The sequence below is a fragment of the Nerophis ophidion genome, linkage group LG04 (assembly GCF_033978795.1).
Source record: "Nerophis ophidion isolate RoL-2023_Sa linkage group LG04, RoL_Noph_v1.0, whole genome shotgun sequence".
NCBI classification, from domain to species: Eukaryota; Metazoa; Chordata; class Actinopteri; order Syngnathiformes; family Syngnathidae; genus Nerophis; species Nerophis ophidion.
Window position 1 is genome coordinate 26325738 of NC_084614.1, and position 25860 is coordinate 26351597.

Genomic DNA, 25860 nt, shown 5'->3' on the forward strand with positions numbered 1-25860 from the left:
TCAGTTTCTCCCTATGTTGACATCATTGAGTGGTCTGCTATTTTCTCACTTCCCTGCTCCCTGTAAGTTTATTGTAAATCATAAATCATGCCTCTCACTTGGAAAGTAAATGGCTGGGAAACAATCCTACAAATTCGGACACTTTGAACGCCATCTAGGACCTGGAACTGGTGAGAACGACACAAAAAGCGTTTTTTTCAACTAAATGGGAATACATGACATCCCAGCAGTCGGCATTCTAATGACAGCAGATCTTGCTCAGTAATTTATGTCTCATTATGCCTTTTGGCTCTCATAAAGTCTGCAGTGAGCAGAAATCAGTGATGAAAAGGAAAAAAAGCAAACGTTCTCATGCAGTTTTTAAATTAATGCACCTCGTATGCTTAAAATTATCAAATGATATATTAAATGTTGTTAAAAATGTTTCCATCACCACATTACATATATACTTACATCATGTGTATAAAATCTTAATGGAGGTGTTTGGATTTTTTTAAGGACTGAATAGGCAGGATTGAATGACTCCCTAATATTTACCAGGGGCGTCACTGGGACTATTTTAGGGGGGTTCAAGCCCCCCCTATAATATTCTTAAGCCCCCCTAAATAATTTAGCGTTATATTTTATTATTTTTTCTTTTTTTTTTTTACAAAAACATGCCAAAATATTCATTTTAAAGTGGCCCGAATAAGAGTTAAAAATAAATAATCATATAACCTGTCATTCAGTCAATTTCCCCTCACTTCATAGCGTAAGGAGGGCTACTACCTACTGGCGCTGACGAGACGAGACGCGCGGCCGCCAATTTGGAGTGGTGATCCACTCCACTCAGTGCAATTCTTTTGGCAGGAGCAATGAACTGTCAGCGCATTTTATCTCATTGAATATCACTGATTTTCACGCGCTTTTCTGTCATACGTGTAACTATGATAAAGGACACATGTTTTGGCGTGTTCATAGTTTGCTTAACAGTAATAGAATATTCTTATATGCTATAAATGGCCAGACGTCCAAGATCAAAACTGGGAATAATAATCCCAGAGAAGGGGGAAAAAACGGTCAGTTATTTTTAAGTTGAAGAAACAATTGATTAGGTTATATATACATGTGTATATCCTACGTAAACAATGTATGAATATATTAGATATCTATATATCTTTTGGACCAATAGACTGTATCTTTGTTGCTGCAACAGCAGAGAGTTTATTCTGTCTTGACATTTTGCATTGATATTTTCTATTACATTCTTCCCGTAAACGATCATGTTTACAGTGATTGTTTTGTAAGTATTTTTCATGTATGTTGCTTTGGATAAAAGTGTCTGCCAAATACTTAAACATATATAAACACCTGAAAGTCTTTATATCAGCTAAAACCACCAATCTGTTTCACTGGATTCAGAATAAAACCTAAGTCTGTCCTACCCAACAAAGTTAGTATTTGAATATTGTTACTTGAAGACTTATTCCTGGTTACATTTATACTGTTAAGAGAGTATTGTCTTATGTTTTGCCTAAAATGAGAATGCATCATAATCAGTGGTGGCTGGTGATTTTTATTTTGGGTGGGGCTGAAAGTTTGTAAACCAAATACCTGGAGGGGCGTCATCCTCCCCCAACATATTTTTTTGTGATTTTCACATACAAATATTGAAGATCTTTGCTCCTTCTCAACTCTGTGGTAATATTCTTTTCACAAAATACAACCAATAGTAGGTTAATGTTAAATCTTACTTGGGAAAAGTAATCCCTCGATTCCTATTTTCAACAGTCCGCTCATTTGAGCAGGAAAACACTAGTTAGTTTATCTGTCAGTTTAGGCTGCTCGCCAGCTCCTCATCACCACTTCAAAATGGCGGCCAAATTACTCGCATCACAGCAGCCAATGCTGCGTCTACTTATAAGATGTCTATGGTTATAACGTCACTGCAAACACGGCAATCTGTTGCGTCCACTGCAGTTCGCTACCTTATTCATACTTTTTGTTAAGGGATTTCTTTTAAGCAGGGTTGCATGAGGTATCTACACATAATGTTACGTTAGTGAATGTATCACACACAGTCACATAACGTTAGACGGGGGTCAGCAGCACCGCGTATTTTAGCCACCTACAAAGAGACAAACATAGTCAGATAAAGTTCAGTTAAAATGTATACTATATTAAGAATATGTGTACAAATTCCTGAGGGCCCTGACATCCAAAAAGTACAACTCTGTTTGTTGTTATGTTCATGTATTTATGTTTTTCATGTGTACGCACACATAAACACACATACAGTATGAGATGAGATCAATGAGATAAGGTAAGAACAGGATGGAAACTGCTGTGGAACTAGTTTCAATGCAATATGCCATGGAAATACAATGATAACACTTTTGTGCAAATAAGTACAGTTGCACTTGTTTTTTCAAATGTGTTTATTCTGTAAAGGAATGAGTAACATGTTTAAAATAACTGGTTAATAGTGCTATTATGAAGTGCAATGTCAGTACTATTTTTTTCATAATAAATACATACAGCGTTTACAAAGCATACACAATCTGTGTAAATATATTAGTCTGTGGTTAAGAGGACCTGAAATGACTTGGGATTTGACTTGAGACTTTTCAGTTTTGACTTTGGACTTGACTCGGGACTTGCATGTCTTGACTCGGGACTTGACTCGAGACTTGAGGGCAAAGACTTGAGACTTACTTGTGACTTACAAAACAATGACTTGGTCCCACCTCTGACTGCTTGTAGTAAAATGTATTAGCTCCACTTTACACCAGTTCTGTGTTTGACGAATAAAAACCTGTCTAGCACACTATAGACAACCTCTGTTGTTGTTTTGCAGGCAAAAGTTACATTCCCGCTCTAAAACAATGCTGCTACTTAGTTAGCTACTTAGCCTGAAATTCATCATGAAGGTCCCGGTTATTTATAAAGTTAAATGTGCACTCTTTTTTACCATTTGCTATCTTTGGGGTTACTTCCTTCTGGAGCATCAGCTGTGTTTCTCATTTTATACATGAAGGAAAAATAAGAGCTGAGCTCATTCACATATGACTATCATCAGTAGATAATAATAATAATCACTCCACAATCCCTATTGACCTGTAGGAGTTAGGGCAGAAGAGCACAGAAAGTGAGAGGGGAGAGCCCTCTACTGGGAAGGTGAGTAGAAGAATAATAATACATATAAATAAATATTTAAAAAATAATCATTTTAAATGGCTTATCGATAAGCCATTTGTTATATTTATTTTTGGGTGGATCATATTGACTATATATCCATCCATTTGCTAACGCTTATTCCCTTTTGGGGTCGCAGGGGGCGCTGGCGCCTATCTCAGCTACAATCGGGCGGAAAGCGTGGTACACCCTGGACAAGTCGCCACCTCATCGCCAATTTAGTGTTGCCAATCAACCTATCCCCAGGTGCATATATATAAGTACTGTCTATGTGTATGTATATATATATATATATATATATATATATATATATATATATATATATGTATATATATATATATATATAGATAGTACTTATATATATATATATATAGAAAGAGAGAGATAGTACTTATATATATGTATATATATATATATATATATATATAGGTGTGGGAAAAATCACAAGACTACTTAATCTCTACAGAACTGTTTCATGAAACAGTTCTGTTGAGATGAAGTAGTTTTGTGATTTTTCCCACACCTACATATTGCGCGCTACCACGGTATCGAGCACTATTCTCTGGATAATCCAATCAAGACATATATATATATATATATATATATATATATATATATATATATATATATATATATATATATACATATATATATATATATACATCACAAAAAACCCAGACACCATCTTTGTAGTAATTTTCTCCTGCGTGGACTTCCGTTTTCCTTTACAATGAGTGAAGCTGCACAAAACCTTGCGTCTGCAACTGTAAATAATTCAGTTTTTAAGTTTTGTGTTTCTTGTAGAATCTATATAAAGTTGTATACATTAGCCTATTGTTAAAATAATGGGAAAAAAATCATTAAAAATATATTTGTTTTATTGTATTGATTTGTTACATTAATAGCTGTTGTATTAATATAGGATGGCTTGTTAAAAATTTCATAGGATTTTCAGAGGGAGGAAAATCCAAGACATTTAATATAAAATGTAAAATGAATAAATACATAAAGAGAAAAAGAAAAAAATGGTTAAAGCCATCGTCTGTGCATTTTTTTTATCGTCCCCGGGATGACGGGACATCATTAATATCAAGCCCTGAAAGTTACATTTTATTGTTTGCATTATTTGTTTCAGCATTGCACTTTGAAGATGGTCCCTCAGCTTTTTGACAGCTTTGGCTCTTTTTCAGATCAGCAGACGGACTCTAAGTCTTTCTTACAGTATACATAAACGTTTCTCACTTCTATTCAGACTTCCATATATATTTAATTTCCTTAACTTACTGAAATAATAATAATTACAAAGAATAACTTCTAAGTGTTAGCCGTTTGTGAAGTTTTGTACTCGTGCGCTACTACGTTCGCTCACATCCTGTTCATCTCCTGGGGGCTAAGCCCCCCCTGTCCTTAAAAGCTAGTGACGGCCCTGATACTTACAATGCAAAAAAATGTTTAAATCCGTCCATTGTCATGTTTTTCATAATGATATGTACAATAGGCAAAAGTCTAAAAAAAAAAAAAAGCAGTTCCCATTTAAATACAGGTGTGCTCTATAGCCTGGAAAGTACTTCGTTATTTTTTTTTCTTCTTCTAATTATCTGTGAAGCACTTAGATATGCCTTGTGTACAGAATGTGTTCCATAAATAAACTTGCCTTGCTTAGCTTTTGATTTTATTTAATTCAATTACTTTATTTTGCTTCCTGGGTCTTTCACAGTTACATTCACTCTTATGTTTAACAGACGATCTGCTCAAGCTAAAAATTAATATTCATCGCCCCAGGAAAATGTGATATTGAATTAATAAAATGTTAATAGAAACCACAGTTAAATGTCACATGAAAGTGCCCTGCATTTTAACAGGAAAGCAAGACTATCACCTTTTTGGGCCTTTTTTAATACACAGAAAGACTAACATTCTCTTTTCGTTGCATTGAATCAATCAGACACATGTGATTCCGACGTGGGGCAATCAAGCATTCAGATCAGGTTGAGCTGGCAGCCAAACAGTGGAGAGGAACCATAAGAAGTTTCATGGTTCGCATAACACTTAAAGGCTTAACTAATCAGCCTTTTAACCAAGTTAATTGAGACCTATTATGTCAGGGAAGTAAGTGTTGCCATAGGAACCCTGAAGTGGGCTATTTCCCATGGGCAAAGTAAAATACGTATATTAGTGTGAGATATATAGCGGATGTTGACACTGCACTATAACACAATCTTTAAAAACGCTGACATCAGATTTTTTGATCAACTATTTGCATCAAATACCAGTTAATGACGGCAGGCGTTAGAATATCACCTAAAATACTACACGAACAGTTAGAAAAGGTTTCATGGTGGTGACAGTTTGACCCTGTAACAATTTCATTTCATTTCTATAATTTCCAATGGGAAAAATTGTGTCGCCATGAATAGAGGTCGACAACTGTGATATTCACATTGTCATTAAAAATATTCAAAAGGCTTCAAAAAAAACTTTTTAGTCTTAGTTGAGTAAATTATTTTTATTAATGGTTGCAATAAAATTTATTATTTGTTGATTTTTTTTATATAAAAGTATTGTTTTTTTATAATTGTATTATGTATTATTTATATTTTCAATTTATTTTCCTATGTTTTATATTTCATAATTATTGTTTTTATTATCGAAGTAATATATATATATATAAATCAAATCAACTTTATCTATATAGCACATTTGAAATTTACCACAGGGGTAGCCAAAGTGCTGTACAATGGGCAGGTTAAAAACAAGAACCAAGCAAACACAACACAAACAGAACATGATAAAAAATAAACAAATAAGATAAAATAAAATAAATAAAACATAAAAACATAAAAACAGGTTCACAGCAGGTGTATAATGGGGCGCCATTGCAGGATGGATATCACTCAGTGTTAAAAGCCATGGAATAAAAGTATGTTTTTAAGAGACATTTAAAAACAGGAAGAGAGGAGGCTTGTCTAATACTCAGAGGTAGGTCGTTCCAGAGCTTGGGAGCAGCAGCGGCGAATGCTCTGTCACCTCTAAGCTTCAGCCTTGTGTCAGGGACCGTCTGTAGCAGCTGATCGGCTGATCTTAGGGATCGGGTGGGGCAGTAAGGCTGAAGGAGGTCGGAGAGATATGTTGGCACGAGGTTGTTTAGACATTTAAAAACAAATAGAAGGAGTTTAATATTGATTCGGTAACGCACAGGGAACCAGTGAAGGGACGCTAATATAGGGGTGATGTGCTCATGTCTGCGGGTCTGTGTTAGCAGACGAGCAGCAGAGTTCTGCACGAGCTGCAGGCGGGCGAGAGAGGCCTGGCTAATGCCTATATACAGGGCATTGCAGTAGTCTAAACGATTCGAGATAAAGGCGTGGATTAATTTCTCAAAATCATGTCCTGATAAAAGCGGTTTCACTTTCGCTATTTGACGTAATTGAAAAAAGCTTTTTTGAACAACGCTGCTGATTTGTTTTTTGAATTTAAAATCTGAGTCAAACTTTACCCCCAGGTTTGTGACACAGTCGCTGAGATACGGGGTCAGAATGCCGAGGTCAACGTTGGCGGAGGAAGAGCGACTTGGACCGAACAACATAACTTCTGTTTTTTCTTCATTTAGGCTTAGGAAGTTAGCTGAAAGCCAGGCTTTGATGTCGTGCAGGCAGTCAATGAGACGTTGAACCGTGTTATTTTGTGCCATGGGAAAATATATCTGGCAATCATCGGCATAAAAATGAAATGTAATACCGTACTTTCTAAAAATAGAACCAAGGGGGAGAAGCTAAAGCGCAAATAAGATTGGGGCAAGGATAGAGCCCTGGGGGACCCCATTTGGTAAAGGAGCTGTGGAAGACATAAAACTGTCTATTTTAAACAGAAACTCCTGTCGGTTAGGTACGACCAGAACCAGTTGAGGGCGGCGCCCTTAATACCCACACAGTTCTCAAGACGAATGATTAAGGTGGCGTGGTCGACGGTGTCAAACGCAGCAGACAGATCTAAAAGCACCAGGACAACATATTTACCAAAATCAGTTGACAGGAGGATATCATTAAAAACTTTTAGAAGCGCTGACTCTGTGCTGTGGAGGGCTTTAAAACCGGACTGGAACAGCTCAGTGATACCATTATCCTCTAAGAAGGGCAACAACTGACTGTAGACAACCTTCTGTAATATTTTGGAAATGTATGGAAGATTAGAGATAGGTCTAAAGTCAGAGAGGAGAGAGGGGTCGAGGCTTGTTTTTTTAAGTAGAGGTCGTACCACTGCATGTTTAAACTCTACTGGAACTATTCCAGAAGACAGGCTACTATTGATAATGTTGAGGACACTTGATCCAATAGTAGCAAGTACCTCCTTAAACAGGCGAGGTGGGAGGGCATCAGCAGGAGAACAAGAAGGCTTCATATGACTAAACTGATGGAAAACAGAAGAGAAATGCAGAGGAACAGAAGGGTCGTATGAAGGCTGGGATAAACTGGTTCTAGTTGACACAATTTTGTCAGTAAAAAAATGGAGACAATTTTCAAAACCAACAGATTTGGGAGCATCAACGACAGTGTTAATAGTTTTGAACAGAACTCTGGGGTTGTTACAGTTAGAAGATATAATCTGAGATAGATATATATTCATCTCTGCTTTTACAGTCATCTGAAAGGAAAGCAGGCTTTCTTTAAAAATGGCAAAGGACAGATGCAGCCTATTCCATTTTCTCTCTGCTACCCTACACTCACCCGCTTGGACACCTACAACATGTTGTTGAAGGTGTCCAAGGCAATGGCTTCACAGCACGCCCATATTCTTGTCATCAGGATGAACGCTATTGGATAGTTGCGAGAACGTTAGCAGCTCCAATTGACTTCAGCACTCTGTGAAACAGTTTTAAATAGCTCTGTGAGTGGTAAAGGTGGCCGACCTCTGTTATATTTTAGCGGGCGGGTACGGTCCTGATTAAATGTTGGTTCGGGTGGACGGTGGGTGGATGACGACTTTGGTGATGCTGTTGCGGATGATATACTTGCCTATCCGCGCATCTCTAATATATATATATATATATATATATATATATATATATATATATATATATACATATACATATATATATAGCCTGTATATACATATATATATAGCCTGTATTTAAACTGCATTTAAACGGCATTTAACATTGTTTAGTGAACTATGAAGAATATCCCAATGTTTCAATAACACAATATGTCAATACTGTATTGAATTGTGACTCAAGTGTCACACTGAAACCTGAAACTCTTTATAAACTTTATTAAACATCATAGCACCACTAGTGCCACAGAGCTAACCAGGAGCCAAAACAACAACAACACAACACTTCCTTATTATGCATCAATAATGGTTATGGCAAGTAAAGTTGCTTTCATGAACTCTGTGAATTATGAGCATCGACAAGCAAGTTGACTTTTGACACATTCTGTATTTCTACATTAATTATGACATTGTTGTGGATTTTGTTTCCTATTTTTAAATGTATTAATTAATTATCATTTAATTTATACATTGAAGTATTTAAATGACTAGTGATGGCACAAAATTCCATAAAAATAAAAATAAAATATTTCTATTGCATGATTTCATTTTTTCTTTTGTACATATTTAGGCAACGTTTAAACACCAACACCTTGTTTATAAAACTGATTAGGTACTACTATCGGTTAAAATCCGTAATCGGGATACGTATCGTGAAGTCTTTGCCAATATCCAGCCCAAATATTCAACTTATGACTGCTGTACACAATTGGATGTGTTCTAGTTCTATCATTCTATTTTAACAACCTTTGTATTCCTTTAGATTGATTTTACACTTCATGCAATTTTCTCCACTATGACACAAAACAGGATAATCACCCATCCATTTATGGAGCTATAACATTTATTTTTTTCTATCGCTCAGAAAATAGCACTGGAACATCTTCTATTAAAAAATATGCATTATTCACGTTATAATGGCAGTGGTTGTTATCAGCACTGCATTATAACTAATACATTTATCATCAATAAAATTGTATTCACGAAGTGCTTTTCATACATAAAAGAAATATGCAACAATGTACATTACAGACTTAACAATCACCCAATGACCCACACACACACATTCATGTACAAATGAATGCATAGCTGAGTACAAAGGAGCCGAGTGAAAAAACACTATTCCTTGAGCCATCTGCACCAGGAGGTCATCAGACCATGGCCACCAGGACATGAACACAATGCGCCCCCACAGGCATGGCCGAAAACCCCTGATACAGAAAGCTGCCTCTGGAATGCTGGAATGGGAAAATGTTCTAATGAGCAAATAATAAAATATATAAAATAGTAAGAACCATGAGCTACATTAAAGAATAAAATACAAATAAAACATGTTATTGAGATTAAAAAAAATTAATATATACAAAAATATATATATAATGAATAACTAGAACTAAAACAATCTACCATAACTAATAAGATAAAAACCAAAGTATGAATTACTTCAAAACAATAAATATTAGGTAATATTAAGTATACAATTATACAATATTACGTACAATAAGGTGTACAATAAATATAAAAAAATGCGTTTTAATGAAGGTATAACTGTTTTGTTTGCCAGTATCACTCTGATGATGCTGTGCCGATTACACCAAAGTAATCTCTGCTACATCGGTTTTCTTGTCCATTTCATGACGCAGCCCTTTGAGACACTAGTGATTTAGGGCTATATAAGTAAACATTGATTGATTGATTGATGACCAGGTCAGATTACCAGTCACGAGGAGAAGAAGCGCAGTAGTTACTATAATAATCCAAAGGTTGGGGGGTAATATAACATTGTAAACATGAGCCAATTGGGTTCACCATTAATCATTGCACGCATGTCGGGATGAAAATGCAGAAATGCAAAAGACTTCGAGAAAGTAGATGCACTGTTTTTCCAAAAAGGAGTCAAAAGTGGAATTATTTTCTCTTCCCCTAATGAGAATCTCTCCTTTAAAGCGGCTTTGTCACAGCTGGGAATAAAGCGTCTTGCGCACACAAAGCACTATGGTAGGGGGTGGAGAGTGGGATTGTGGGAAGGTCACAGGGCGCCCCTGTTTGGCCTCCAGTGACATCACGGAGCCCAATGCTAATAATGGAGACGCTGAATGGTAACCGCAAAATGCAGCCAGGCCTAAGAAGTGCCCTTCCCGCCCCTCATCACCAACAACGACCATAGTCTTGCCCCCCCCACCCCCCTTCTCTCACTTTGCATCACCATTACTGGGCCCAGGGCGATGGAACCGTCACTGCTCCACTTGTCACATGTGGGAAACTGAAGACTCTCTCTTCCCCTTCATTTCTTTACACATCATCTTGGTTTAACCGCTCCACACTCCACATAATTACATCATGCAGCTACACGTGTGTGTGCCCTTTCATCTGAGCAGTCTTAAACAGCAGACATCTGTTTGTACCATTAATATTGTGTGATCCTTGCAGTGAGAACCTGCATCATTTGAGTGCGTGTGCATGTGTGTGTGTGTGTGTGCGTGTGCACGTCAGGAAAGGTATATATCATTTGAAGCATCCTCGACGACCTGTGGCCAAACACGTGAGCACGTGGCACAGCACAACAGCACAACACCCTCAAACACCACTAGCATGGATAGCATCACAATCTGCTTGCAATGCTACCCATCCATCTTTATATCTCTATATTAGATTAGATAGATAGTCTATATGTCTATAGCGATCCATACATTTATCTATGTGGTTATCCATCCATGTATTCACCTGTCCGTCCATCTATCTATTTATCCCTACAAAAGATTGACTAATTATCGACAGGGCCGATATTTGGCATTTTGGCGTACGTCATATATGTATATTGGTCTTCTTTTATCCGTATCGGACAATATATATATATATATATATGTATATATATATATATATATATATATATATATATATATATATATATATAAATATATATATATATATATATATATATATGTATATATATATATATATATATATATATATATATATATATATATATATATATATATAAATATATATATATATATATATTTTTTTTTTTTTTTTTTTAACAACATCAACAAAAATACATCAGCAGATACAATATACCGGTATACACATATGATTCTAGTATTTAGTATGAAAAATGTGATAATGTAGAGACGACATTAGTAATAACCAGTGTTCCTTTTACTGTTAACTGCTCTGCCGTGCTCTGACGAATTGAGAACAGGTAGAGAACATATGTGTTAGTAATTGCTATGAAAGGGAAAAGGGGTAAGATTAATTAAGATTAGGTTCTTGCTACTCCTTTTCGGACAGGTTGTAAAGAGAAATTAAATTATGTGAGGTATTATATTGAAACTGTATACATGTTCAAAATAAACCTCCAGCTACCAATCAACCACTATTTCAGGGTTCCTCACAAAGAAACTTTAAAATGTAATAAATGCATAAACTGATATAAAATTGATTAGCTTGTAAGTTATTGTGATGTAGAAAAATCCAATTATAAATCATAAATTATTATCCATCCATTTTTTACCGCTTGTCCCATTCGGTGTCACGTGGGGGTTTGGAGCCTATTTCAGCTGCATTCGGGCGGAAGGCGGGCTAAACCCTGGACAAGTCGCCACCTCATCGCAGGGCCAACGCAGACAGACAGAAACATTCACACACTAGGGCCAATTTAGAGTTGCCAATCAACCTATGCCCAGGTGCATGTCTTTGGAAAGGGAGAGGAAGCTGGAGTACCCGGAGAGAAACCACGCAGTCACGGGGAGAACATACAAACTCTCTAAAATAATATAATATAAATTATTATCCAATTATTATTATTATTAATATCAGGAAATGTTCCATATTTTTAAATGCAAATGTCAGTCCGCAGAGTTTCTCGATGGATGTTTATTGTATATAAATCACTCCTTGGTCTGGTTTGCCCTTATTTCTGTTCTTTTATGTAGAGACTTTAGTTGCTAGAATTTTAAAAAGCCTTCAGGTTTTCTACTCTGTGGTCACGGAATGAATTACAAACGGATCTGAGGCTACCTGAACTGATCTTTTGGGGGAAATTTCAATCCATTTGAAAAGATCGGGAAACTAGTCATATTGGGCACTGTACTTGTTTTTAAATTGTTTTCATTAAAACATTTTTTTTTTTTTTTTATGTTTTGGCGTAAGAAATGTGTACCTTTAAGTGTAGTGTGTGACTGCTCCTGTTTTTTGCTGTTGTTCTATTGATTTATGAAACCTGTTTTTGCTGCTCTCTTGGCCCGGTCACTCTTGCCAAAGAGATTTTATTCTCAATAAAAAAAATTTTTACCTGGTTAAATAAAAGAAAATTAAATGGATGCAAATGTTGATGCTCCTCTTAGACGCATGTAATAAAGATGTTTTTGAAATGTTTTTGTTGCAAAATTAACCACAACATTGGCGCCGCATAAATGGTAAATGGGTTATACTTGTATAGCGCTTTTCTAACTTTTTCAAGGAACTCAAAGCGCTTTGACACTATTTCCACATTCACCCATTCACACACTGATGGCGGGAGCTGCCATGCAAGGTGCTAACCAGGACCCATCAGGAGCAAAGATGAAATGTCTTGCTCAAGGACACAACGGACGTGACTAGGATGGTAGAAGGTGGGGCTTGAACCAGTAACCCTCAGACTGCTGGCACGGCCACTTTCCCAACTTGGCCACGCCGTCCGCATAAAACATTATGTTGCTACTGGGTCAACAATTCCTCAAATTTTTAAAAAAAACAACAACTTAAAACCTTGTGCAGCTGTTTACTGACCTATACTAATGATGTTTAAATAACTTTTACTGCAAATGAAAATCAATCAATCAATCAATCAATGTTTACTTATATAGCCCTAAATCACTTGAGCTCCAAATATCGCTTATCGGCCTCCTTGACTACTAATAATCGGTAATGGTATCGGCCCTGAAATAAACATTTGGGTCGATCGCTTATCCTTCTATCATCCATCTATCTAGTAATCTGTTCTCTACAGTAGAATGGCTTTAAAGCAACAGGGTTATGTGAGTAACTTTAGCCAACTTATTATAATTCTGAAATGTTAGCTTAATATACCATTGTCAGTGTTTAAAGTAACATTGTATATACTTGGCAAAAGATAACTGTTGACAGTCAAACTTCACAACAAAAAATATCAAGCTAGCAAGTCTTACCAATAATGAGAGTGCTCCCTTCCTTTTTGAGAATTACTCATCATGAAAAGGTTTATCACTAACAATGGTTGTTATTTATTGTTTTCTGTTATATTGTACGAAGCATAATAATGTTTAGCAGAGGGGTTAGTGCGTCTGCCTCACAATACGAAGGTCCTGCAGTCCTGGGTTCAAATCCAGGCTCGGGATCTTTCTGTGTGGAGTTTGCATGTTCTCCCCGTGAATGCGTGGGTTCCCTCCGGGTACTCCGGCTTCCTCCCACTTCCAAAGACATGCACTTGGGGATAGGTTGATTGGCAACACTAAATTGGCCCTAGTGTGTGAATGTGAGTGTGAATGTTGTCTGTCTATCTGTGTTGGGCCTGTGATGAGGTGGCGACTTGTCTAGGGTCTACCCTGTCTTCCGTCCGATTGTAGCTGAGATAGGCACCAGCGCCCCCCGCGACCCCAAAAGGGAATAAGCGGTAGAAAATGGATGGATGGATAATAATGTTTATTTTTTAGCAAAGCTGGAGCTAATACTTCTCTAAATTAACAATATGTTCTTCTTCTTTAGGCTAAAGAATAGTATAAACTGAATCACACAACACACACACACGCACAAACACACACACACACACACAAATAGGCAAAAGTGAGATATGTAAAATAAAAATAAAAATGTAATCCAAAATATATTTTTTGGACTTTATCCATCCATTCATCCCTTTTATACCGTTTGTTCCTTTTGGGGTCACGGGTGGTGCTGGAGTCTATCTCAAAAAGTATCAATTACATATTGGGCACACTTAAATAGGTACAAATAATTGTTTCGGATAATCCATCCATCCATCCATTTTTCTACCGCTTATTCCCTTTTGGGGTCGCGGGGGGCGCTGGCGCCTATCTCAGTTACAATCGGGCGGAAGACGGGGAACACCCTGGAAAAGTCGCAACCTCATCGCAGTGTTTCGGATAATGTTAAAATATTTTTCAATACATCGGTACCTCAATTTAGAGGTGTCCCAACTTGAATTTATTTTGAGATAATTGTTATGCTTTAAGTTGCAAGCAAAAATTTAAGTCACAAGCATCCTCGCCATTAGTTGGCTTAGCAAATGTCACAGTGAAAATGCCTGTAAAATGTAAACAAAATTACTAGCATTAGCTTGTAGCTAGAGATGGACATAACTTTGTTTTCCAACCACAGGAAGGAAGAAAGTGAGTGTGAAGGAGACTAATGAGGAAGACGTGGATGATAAATTAAAGAAAGACATTATCGCAGCAGGTGAAGTAATTTGAAATATATCACTGCTAGTCTTCACTATACTGAAGCAGAACGAGTTGAACACCAGCCGAGGAGCATTAATATCTAAATGGCCAACATTTATCCATAAAAATACAGTGAAGTTGCTGACTGTGCGTTTGACGGAGTAGCAGCCGGAAGGAAATACTGTGTAAGTCCACTCTCGGAGGTAAATACTATTATTATTACATTACTAATACTTCATATTGCATTACTTCATAAAACTATTGTTGGTTTAGTACATCAGAAGTGTGAGCACTAGAGTTATTGTACTTGTCTTAATCCTTTGTGTGTGTTTTTGACTTTGCTCACCTTTTTTTTTTTAAGCCTAACTGGGGACAAGGGTTGCAAATGATCCTGTGGCTAGAAGTCTTCTGTAGTTTGACATGGGTTACCTATGGGTAGCAATGTTTAATTATACATCCATCAATCCCTGTCAAATAAAATACATGTTATTGTATTGTTTTTATCCCTATTTCTTATATAAAAGTTGTTTTTTATTTTTAAAAGGGCTGTTACATGTAAAACAATTAAGCTGTTTTGGAGGCAAAGCTTCAATTAATTTAAATGGGGGATTTTTATTTGAGGTACATGTGTTTTGAGTGAACAGCACCACCTCAAAACCATTTAAGCTTGTAAGTACTCTACTAATAAGTAATTATAAAAAATAAAAAAAAGATTGACAGTTTATGTTGAGTTATGTTAAAGAAAAAAATAATGTGTAAAATAATATATTAAACAAATTAAACAGTATTATTGTAAGTTTTTCAACTAAAATAAATAATACATTGAATAAGTAATATGACATATATCAAGGATAAATTAGTACATACTGGAGTAAACTCTTGACAGAAATAATGTTGTAAATAAATTGCAGATAAATAGCAGTCATAGAGCCATTATGTATTATTTACCTTATAGACCTACACAAGAGAGCAAACATTTCTTAAATACAATGGGGATAAAGCATATATCTAAATAAATAGACGCTAAATAAAAGTGTTGCATTATTATGTTTGCTGGAAATGTGCAGGTGTACCTAATCAAGTGGTCTGTAGTCACTTCACAGAGCATCTGTGGATGACTGACTTGCTGAGATGCTTTCATAAAGTCCCAATATTACAGCTCTTATTGGGTTTATAACGGCTATCCGGATGTCTATATCAGTGGTTCTCAACCTTTTTTCAGTGATGTACCCCCTGTGAACATTTTTTTGATTCAAGCACCCCCTAATCAGAGCAAAGCATTTTTGGTTGAAAAAAAGAGATAAAGAAGTAAAATACAGCACTATGTCAGCAGTTTCTGGTTTATTAAATTGTATAACAGTGCAAAATATTGCTCATTTGTAGTGGTATTTTTTGAACTATTTGGGAAAAAAAGATGTAAAAATAACTAAAAACTTGCTGAAAAATAAACAAGTGATTCAATTATATATTACTTCTACACATAGAAGTAATCATCAACTTAAAGTGCCCTCTTTGGGGATTCTAATAGAGATCTACCTGGATTCATGAACTTAATTCTAAAAATTTCTTCACAAAAAAAGAAATCCTTAACATCAATAATTATGGACCATGTCCACAAAAAATCTAGCTGTCAACACTGAATATTGCATTGTTGCATTTCTTTTCACATTCTATGAACTTACATTCATATTTTGTTGTAGTGTTATTCAATAAATATTTTTATAAAGGATTTTTGAATTGTTGCTATTTTTAGAATATTTTTTAAAAATCTCACGTACCCCTTGGCATACCTTCAAGTACCCCCAGGGGTACGCGTACCCCCATTTGAGAACCATAGGCGCCAGCGCCCCCCGCGACCCCGAAAGGGAATAAGCGGTAGAAAATGGATGGATGGATGGATGGATGGTCTATATGAAGGTTTGGGTGATAAAAGGTCTCCTTCTAGGAGACACAGAAGGACACAATGGAGGTTTGTTTACATGGATTAACTGCTCTGCAGGTTTGCCTCCAACAACAACAAAAACAACAAACAGATCATCAGGTGCTTTGTCGAGACGTGCAGTGCACATTGAATGAATATAACCTTATGCATATGAATGTGTGAGTGCAAATCTTACCTTTCATCCAGTCCACCACTTGGCCGGAGCTCCACTTGCTGACGGGCTCCATGACCAGAGCCATGCACACAAGTTTGCCTTGGCAAAAAAAATAAAAAAAAAAGCAAAGAAAAACAACCTCCTCCGTGCAACAATATGCAAATAAAACACACACAAAAATGTGCAGGATGAATGTTTTTAGGAAAAAAGAGGAGGTAAATCTCCGAAATGTGGTTTGAAGACCTGCACACTTGGGCACATTCCTGTGCTGGCATCAAGGAGCTGCTTTACTTGTCATGCGTGTCAGGCTCCGTGGGATGAAGAGGATGAAGAAGAAGAGGATGCTGCACGACCGCGCTGCTCGCCAAATATTACATCCGAGCGGCAGCCTTGAAGCCACCGCCTGCTTTGTGCGGGACTGTTGGAAGCTCAGGTTGCCTTGGAGCATCCTCCCCTCACATTGCACAGACATGGAGGAGGCACAGCCCACTGCGCGCACACTGCGTGGGTATGAGGGGCTGATTCATGCCACCGAGCTCTGACGGGGGGCGGGGGGGGGGGGAGTAGGATAGAGGGGGAGCCGGGGGAAAGGGGGAGGGGCTTCCTGAAAGGAATTTCATGGAAGTGACAATAAGGTTTGATTTAGGATGCCAACAATGCAAGGTAGCATATAAACAAACCCGCGCTTTCAGTGACATGGGGGAAAGCCGCACCATAGATGTCAATTAGAATATACATTTGTACCTCGGATTTGGTCACGTATCCGTTCCAAAGGGCACATTGAAAACCGAATTGTATGAAAACCAAAACATTGTTCCTTAAAGAAAACAACGCAAGACCAATAAATCCTTTCCGGAAACCTCAAATGTTAATACTTTTTTTGCAGAGTTATTTGAAATTTACGAGAATTACCATATTGTCTTGATATTGTCTTTGATAGCCGCCGGGCATGTAATATGCGCCTGCCTTGAATTGCTGCCGGGTCAAACTCACTCCCCAGTGATGCTTCGCCTGTCGTCGTTCTAAAATGGTGGAGGAATTATCCACCCATCCATTTCTACCGCTTATTCCCTTTTGGGGTCGTGGGGGGCGCTGGCGCCTATCTCAGCTACAATCGGGCGGAAGGCCATGTATACCCTGGACAAGTCACCACCTCATTGCAGGGCCAACACAGACAGACAGACAACATTCACACTCACATTCACACACTAGAGCCAATTTTAGTGGAATTGTATTTTGCTTCTTCTGTGTAAACCAGGGGTCTTGCTCCACAGCCATACAGATCACACTGATGGTTGTGATATAAAACAACTTGTCTTTAACACTCTTACTAATATGCGCCACACTCTGTGAACCCACACAAAACACATTTCTGGAGAACATTGGCTCTGTAACACATTATAAACGCAACATAAGAATTACCCAGAATTCCAATGCAGTGTGAAGTGAATTATATTTATATAGCGCTTTTCTCTAGTGACTCAAAGCGCTTTACATAGTGAAAGCCAATATCCAAGTTCCATTTAAAGCAGTGCATTCATGACTCTTGGCTATATTATACACCCGCTGGCACCAAACTTCGCACCTCCCTCCCACCCCCACTCTCCGTGCGCTGGTTGAGGTGGGCGGGGTCGGGGGGTGCGTGTATAATATAATCAAGAGTCATGGATGCATTGGAATTCTGGGTCATTCTTATGTTGCATTTATAATGTGTTACAGAGCCAATGTTCTCCAGAAATGTGTTTGGTGTGGGTTCACAGAGTGTGGCGCATATTATTAAGCGTGTTAAAGTTGTTTATATCAAAACCATCAGTGTAAAAGGTATGGCTGTTGACCAAGTATGCATTGCAATCTCTTATGAGGAACTGTTTTGTGCATTTGACCAACTGGCACCCAGATAGCATGGTGTAAAGGTGGGTGTGATGGCATGTTGTAGAGCATTGGTCCCCAACCACTGGGGCGCAGCCACAAATGAATTAATTATTTTAAATCATTTTTTTTTATATCACACTCAATTATTTACTGCATGCCATTGGTAAGCGCAGGGGTGAAAAGAGCTTATAAATTATTAGTGCCTGCTTACTTTTACCGCATTTCTTGAATAAGCGCAGGAGTGAGAAGAGGTTGTAAATTAATTAGCCCCCCGGTGGCTATTCAAAGAAATACGGTAATTTATTCATCCATTTTCTACTGCTTGTCCCTTTCGCTGGAGCCTATTCCAGCTGCATTCGGGACAAGTCGCCACCTCATCACAGGGCCAACACAGACAGACAGACAACATTCACACCAGTGACGTGCTGTCAGGGGAGGCAAGTGAGGCAGTGCCTCACCTTGCCACCAGGAGGGGTAAAATGCTTAACTATGAGATGTTCAAAAAACAGAGTAATAAAATAAGTTTGAATATTTATCTTTTGGTCTCTGCTTTCTATGTGATTTTGGTGTGGTTCCTGTATATTTGGATAATTTTCATGGTCAAAATTGTGGAAATTCTTTGTTTCCTGATCAAAATAACGCAGCAGACCAGAAGTGAGGTGTCACTCCTGTAAGATTATGTTTTGGTTTTTGCCATGTTTGGTCAGGTTATGTTTAGTTTTTTGGACATTTAGTTTTGTCTTGGCACTTCCTGGTTTGTTTTTGTCTCCATGGCAACTTATTAGTTTTTCACCTGTCATGTCACGCCCCTGTCCTCAGTTTGCACACCTGCTTGTAATTATCATTGGTATTATTTAAACAGGTAGTTGCCAAGTGTTCAGTCTGGCATCTTCACACACCTACCCATGCTTCACCTCCTTCATTCCCTCGAACACCTTGCCATCCATGCCCCTTGTTTTGGTCATAGTAAGTTTTGTATTTATGCCTCAGTGCAAGTATTGTTTTTTTATGCCACAGTGCACACATTTGTTTCACGTCTTTAGTCATGCCATTGTGCTAGTTTTGTTTTGATTAGTCTAGTTTATTATCCACCATTGGTTTGACTTTTGTAGTTGTTTTTTTATTAAATAAATTAAACATGTACTCACATCCACGCCTGGCTCGTTCCAAACATTCTCTGCATCGAAAAAACAACCTTAATCCAAATCCGAGTTTGACATGAGGCAGACACAGGTGGTGCCTCCACGGCTGCATACAAAGTGTATTGAGCGTGTGCGTGAGAGGGGGTGCGTGCTTGAGGCCATAGGGAAAGGCAGGCCATGAGGCAGCAAGTACCTCTGCCTCAAAGTAGGGGGCGATATATTGTTCAATGCCTCAGCAGTAATCTGACTCGCCACACTGGGAGAAATGGGGGCGCTAGAGCTAGCAGACACATGTCTCTCCAGCGGAAGGCAGCCGTTTTTCTTTCTTTATTTTTCAAACCGTATGTATAACAAACATGGCCTTTTTATTAGAATAAGCCAGCGTTTGTGGGTGTTATGGCTGCTTCAGGTACAATTATAGGGTAAGATACACTCATAATACTTGATTTATTTTGTTCAAAGAAAATGGGACCAGAAAGTATTTAATAACAACTTTGTCAAATACTTTTTGGACCAATTTGTCAAACCATAATATCATTATGATAACGTTTTTATGAAAGCAAATTACTCCCTTCGTTTTCTTGTTATTCTAATGTGCAACCTAAATCAACAATGGTTACAACTGCTCATACGAATTGAAGTAAAAAAAAAAGAAGAAAAAAACCTCCAAAAGTATCTATGCCTCACCTGGTGTATAGTTCACCGCACGTCACTGATTCACACACTAGATTATTCAGAACCAACCAAAAAATAGGGTAACACTTTAGTATGAGGAACATATTCACCATTAATTAGTTGCTTATTAACATGTAATTTACTAACATATTGGCTCTTAATTAGTCATTATTAAGTACTTATTGATGCCTTATTTTGCATTTCCTTATTATGGCCCTAACCCTAATCCTCTATCTCTAACCAAATAACTCTAAATTCAGTCTTTGTTACTTACAATATGTTCCCCATACTAAAGTCTTACCAAAAATAGTCTTCATCTACAAAAAAACATCCAAACAAAATCCCCAATATTATCATCTGAAAAACAGCATTAAAAGACAAAAAAAAGGAAATAATTAAAGGAAAAAGCACAAACATGTTCTGTTGAATATTATATCGTATAATAATTAGATTTTTTGATCAACAATGCAATGCATAATGACCTTACACATAAAAATGTTGTATAGAATTACAGGATACATCCATCACATCAGTGACAGTTTTCCCCAAAAGCCATCCTCACATATAAACTTTAAAGTGGTTCAGTGCATACACACATGCACTGAACCACTTTATTTATTATAATCTCATGTGCAACAGTCATATGTGCAATCACAAGCTTTTAAATAGCACGTTTTTTTACAAGTTGCGACAAAACCAGAGTGGAAGTAAAGCCGACCAATCACTGTTCTGCGCCATTGACGCAAAGTTGGACATTTTGGAGGGACACATGTCAACATGTAACAATAGAGTAATGAAATGTGGTAAAATTACCAACTCTTAGTATTATAGTTTCACATTTTAAATATCGTATAACCGATTACACGTTAAAAAAATTGTATTGATTGTGCTCATTTAAAAAGTTATAGTTAATAGTAAAACTGAAATTACCGTCTAAATTTGACCCAACCCTTTGTTCCATCTCTGAAGGGAGCAGTGAGCAGCAGCGCTGGCCGCGCTCGGGAATCCTTTTGGTGATTTAACCCCCAATGGGTCCCATTTTTATAGTCTTTGGTATGACTCGATCGGGGTTCAAACTCACGACCTACCAATCTCAGAGCGGACACTCTAACCACAAGGCCACAGGTTGGTTCCTAAAGAAATGGCATGCTAACTGCTTGCTTGCTTGGATAAATGCTAGCATGAAGACAAGACACGTTGTTTAAAAAAGAAAACTTAAAAAAAAGATTTCTGTGTATATATAAGTATTTTTGAGCAAATTTTTTTTATAATAACAATAACCGTGATATGAAATTTGCATATTGTTAAATGCCTAAAAATGCATGTCACACTCCAACGGGGATTATTTTGTGTCAAGAAACAACAATGTATATTCTGAATCTAGACATGCAAAACCAGCAGGTGGCAGTGTTCTTCCACAGTGAGTCAGAGCTTTTCATCCTTTCACTCACCCACGCACCCACACACGCACACACTCACACACACACACACACACGCACACACGCACACGCACACACACACACACACACACACACACACCAGCGAACACGGCAGATGATACACAAGGGTAGTACTGTGAAATAATTGTCATAAAGAATTTTTTCGTGTTAGCAAACAGATAACAAATGTCTGACGGTGACCCCTTTGTACCAAGCAAACGTGTCTGCAATCAGCAACGTCGCTCTTATTAGAACGAGGCAGTTGACAGCAATAATTATTAGTGATTAAAATACAATGTACAGTACCACAATGTAGTTAGCATTTTTGGCACTCCTTTGGATACTGTTCCCCTAGCATTCAAAAAAGCGGTTATTCATCCTCTGCTCAAAAGACCTAACCACGATTCTGACCTGATGGTAAACTACGGTCCCACCATCCCTTAATCTTGAAAAGCCTCTAAAAAAAAAAAATCACTCTACGGAGACAGCCCTGACTAAAGTGACTAATTATATATTGCTAAGTATGAATGCTGATGCGTCGTGCATGTTGCTGCTACTTCATCTTAGCGCTGCTTCTGATACCGTCGATCATAACATTCTATTAGCACGTATTAAGACATGTATTGGTATGTCAGACATAGCCTTTTCTTGGTTGAACTGCTATCTTACTGACAGGATGCAGTTTATCTTTTATAACAATGTGACCTCAGAGTATGTTAAGGCAACGTGTGGAGAGCCACAGGGTTCGGTCCTTGGCCCTGCACCCTTCAGCATCTACATGCTGCCGCTAGGTGACATCATACGCAAATATGGCGTTAGCTTTCAATCCCTACGACACCCAACTTTACATTCCCCTTAAGCCGACCAACACGCCAGATTGTAGTCAGCTGGAGGCGTGTCTTAATGAAATTAAACGATGGATGTCCAGCAACTTTTTGCATCCAACGCTAAGAAAAGAGAAATGTTGATTATCGGTCCTGCTAGACACCGGCACTTATTTAATAATACCACCTTAACATTTGACAACAAAACAATTATACAAAGCGACTTGGTAAGTAATCTCGGCGTTATCTTCAACCCAATTCTCTCATGTGAGTGACACATTAAAGTCTCACGAAAACAGCCTTCTTTCATCTCTATGATATGGCTAAAATGTATCCCATTTTGTCCACCACCGACAAGTAGATCATTATTCATGTATCGGTTACATCTCGTCTCCATTACTGTAACGTATTATTTCTGGGTCGCCTTATGTTTAGCATTAAAAGATTACAGTTGGTACAAAATGTGACTGCTGGACTTCGAACAAGAACCAGAAAGTTTGATCATATTACGCCTGTACTGGCTCACCTGCACTGGTTTCATGTGCACTTAGGATGTGACTTCAAGGTTTTACTACTTACGTATAAAATACTACACGGTCTAGCTCCATCTTATCTTGCGGATTGTATTGTACCATGAGTCCCTGCCAGAAATCTGCGTTCTAAGAACTCCGGCTTATTAGTCATTCCAAGATCCCAAAAAAAGTCTGCGGACTATGGAGTGTTTTCTATTTGGGCTCCAGGATTCTGGAATGCCCTCCCGCCAACAGTCAGATTCTACCTCAGTACAAGCATTTAAGTCCCATCTTAAAACTCAATTGTACATCCTAGTAGGGGTGTGGGGGGAAAATTGATTCAAATTTGAAATGCGATTCTTATGTTGTGCGATTCAGAATCGATTCTCATTTTTAAAAAATCGATTTTTTTATTTTATCAATCCAACAAAACAATACACAGCAATACCATAAGAATGCAATCCAATTCCAAAACCAAACCTGACCCAGCAACACTCAGAACTGCAATAAACAGAGCAATTGAGAGGAGACACAAACACGACACAAAACAAACCAAAAGTAGTGAAACAAAAATTAATATCATCAACAACAGTATCAATATTAGTTATAATTTCAGCATAGCAGTGATTAAAAATCCCTCATTGACATTATCATTAGACATTTATTAAAAAAAAAGAACAATAGTGTCACAGTGGCTTACACTTGCATCGCATCTCATAAGCTTGACAACACACTGTGTCCAATGTTTTCACAAAGATGAAATAAGTCATATTTTTTGTTCGTTTAATAGTTAAAACAAATTTACATTATTGCAATCAGTTGATAAAACATTGTCTTTTACAATTATAACAGTTTTAAAAAAAATTTACTACTCTGCTAGCATGTCAGCGGAAATCCTATGTATTGAATGAATACAGAATCGTTTTGAATCGGAAAAATATCGTTTTTGAATCGAGAATCGCGTAGAATCGAAAAAATCGATTTATAATCGAATCGCGACCCCAAGAATCGATATTGAATCTAATTGTGGGACACCCAAAGATTTGCAGCCCTACATCCTAGCCTTTAAATAGACCCAATTTTAAATGAGTTGCTCTGCCATCTCTCTTTTCTGCTCTGCAACTCTCTACTGCCTGGAGAAGTTATCAGGTGGCCACTATTCTGTGCATCATTTGGTGACGTGTCTGTGCTGCTGTCTACATACAAGAGGAGCCCCTGCCAGCCTATCTATGGACTGGACTCTCACATTATTAACTGTATCCACTCAGCAACCGGGGGTGCGGTCCCAGGTCCCCAAACCCATTGGATTAAGTGTTTTCTTGTCCTGATGTGGGATCAGATCCGAGGATGTCGCTGTGGTTTGTGCAGCCCTTTGATGCATTTGTGATTAAGGGCTACATAAGTAAACTTTGATTGATTTTTCTGAATATTAACAAATACTGGGGGGTAAATCCTGTCTCATTTGGAGAATAATAAAATCTCAAGGCATAAATTTAAATGGCCATGCGTGGCCAAAAATACGTGTCAAATATTAACATTTTGCATGTATGAATTTTGTAACATCTGTATCTGTACATTTGTGTCATCTACCCACCATATATTTCAGCAGTGAAGTGTGTGCCTGTCGCACTTCTGTGGGCACTAATCATCCCCCATACACACCGATTCCTGCTGCTTTCTTTGTGGCTGCTCAGCTTCTAGCACACAAAAGGCAGTGTAGGGGAAAGACGCTCCGCAAGGAAACAAGGGTGTTACTGGAAACAGCTTGAGGCTGGGTTTCAATATCTATTCAGTGCACGACATACCAAATATACTACAGCATTATCAAAGATTTGTCACTACGATTAATTATCTCAGCAGTTAATTGGCTACAGCATGGCAGGCAGATTATTGAGAGGTTATTGGTATTAACATTATCATTATCAACTAAGCCATACCCACTCTGTACCAGCACTGACAAGATAGAAATAAACAATAATCATAAAAAAACAAAAAAAACAATTACAGGAAGCTGTTCCGTCAGGGAGACTAATACTTTGACTGTATTTTATATGGACCAAATAATATTTGAGTATCTCACAGGAAATAATTACAGTGACAGAAACTATTTTGTTTATGTGAAGGAATGACACACAACTCTGTTTTACATTCGAGTAATTGATCGTTTTAGCAGTACAATGAAAGAAAAAAAAGTAATAATTATAAGTTTTTAACAAAGCAATGTATTTTATTTTGCAACCTGTCATCTCAACTAATTGCCTGACTTTTCACATCCAACCTCTAGGTAGCAGCATATGGCTTGTTATTTAAGGCGGGACTACATTAGAAGAAGAACTTTTGGCTTCAAGAACAGTGGTTCTCAAACATCCTGGTGAAATCCTATGTACTGTATTGAATGATTAGAGAATCCTTTAAAATTGGGAAAAAATCGTTTTTGAATCAATAATTGTGTTGAATTGGAAAAAAAATAGATTTTGAATCAAATCGTGACCCCAAGAATCGATATTGAATGGAATCGTAGCCCTTATTTATATATACTGCTCAAAAAAATGAAAGGAATAGTTTTTTGTTTTTTTTATCAGGGTATGGCATGAATTCAATTGCACTTTTCTGATAAGGTTTTGGTCAGGTATGTGGCAGAGGGGGTTGTTAATCAGT

The 25860-nt window shown here is 37.5% G+C and overlaps 1 protein-coding gene across 4 annotated transcripts in view; it reads right to left on the minus strand.

The window, feature by feature from the left end:
• LOC133551207 (connector enhancer of kinase suppressor of ras 2-like) overlaps nt 1–17243 on the minus strand; it is a 94938-nt gene extending 77695 nt beyond the window's left edge. For 3 of the 4 annotated variants that reach the window (XM_061897685.1, XM_061897683.1, XM_061897682.1), the window contains exon 1: nt 16760–17242. In XM_061897685.1, the coding sequence (XP_061753669.1) occupies nt 16760–16823 (64 nt within the window). In that variant the 5' untranslated portion in view covers nt 16824–17242. Of the gene's footprint in view, nt 1–16759 lie in introns of all 4 variants that reach the window. The other variant, XM_061897681.1, reaches the window with a different exon arrangement.
• Nucleotides 17244–25860: the final 8617 nt, after the last annotated feature.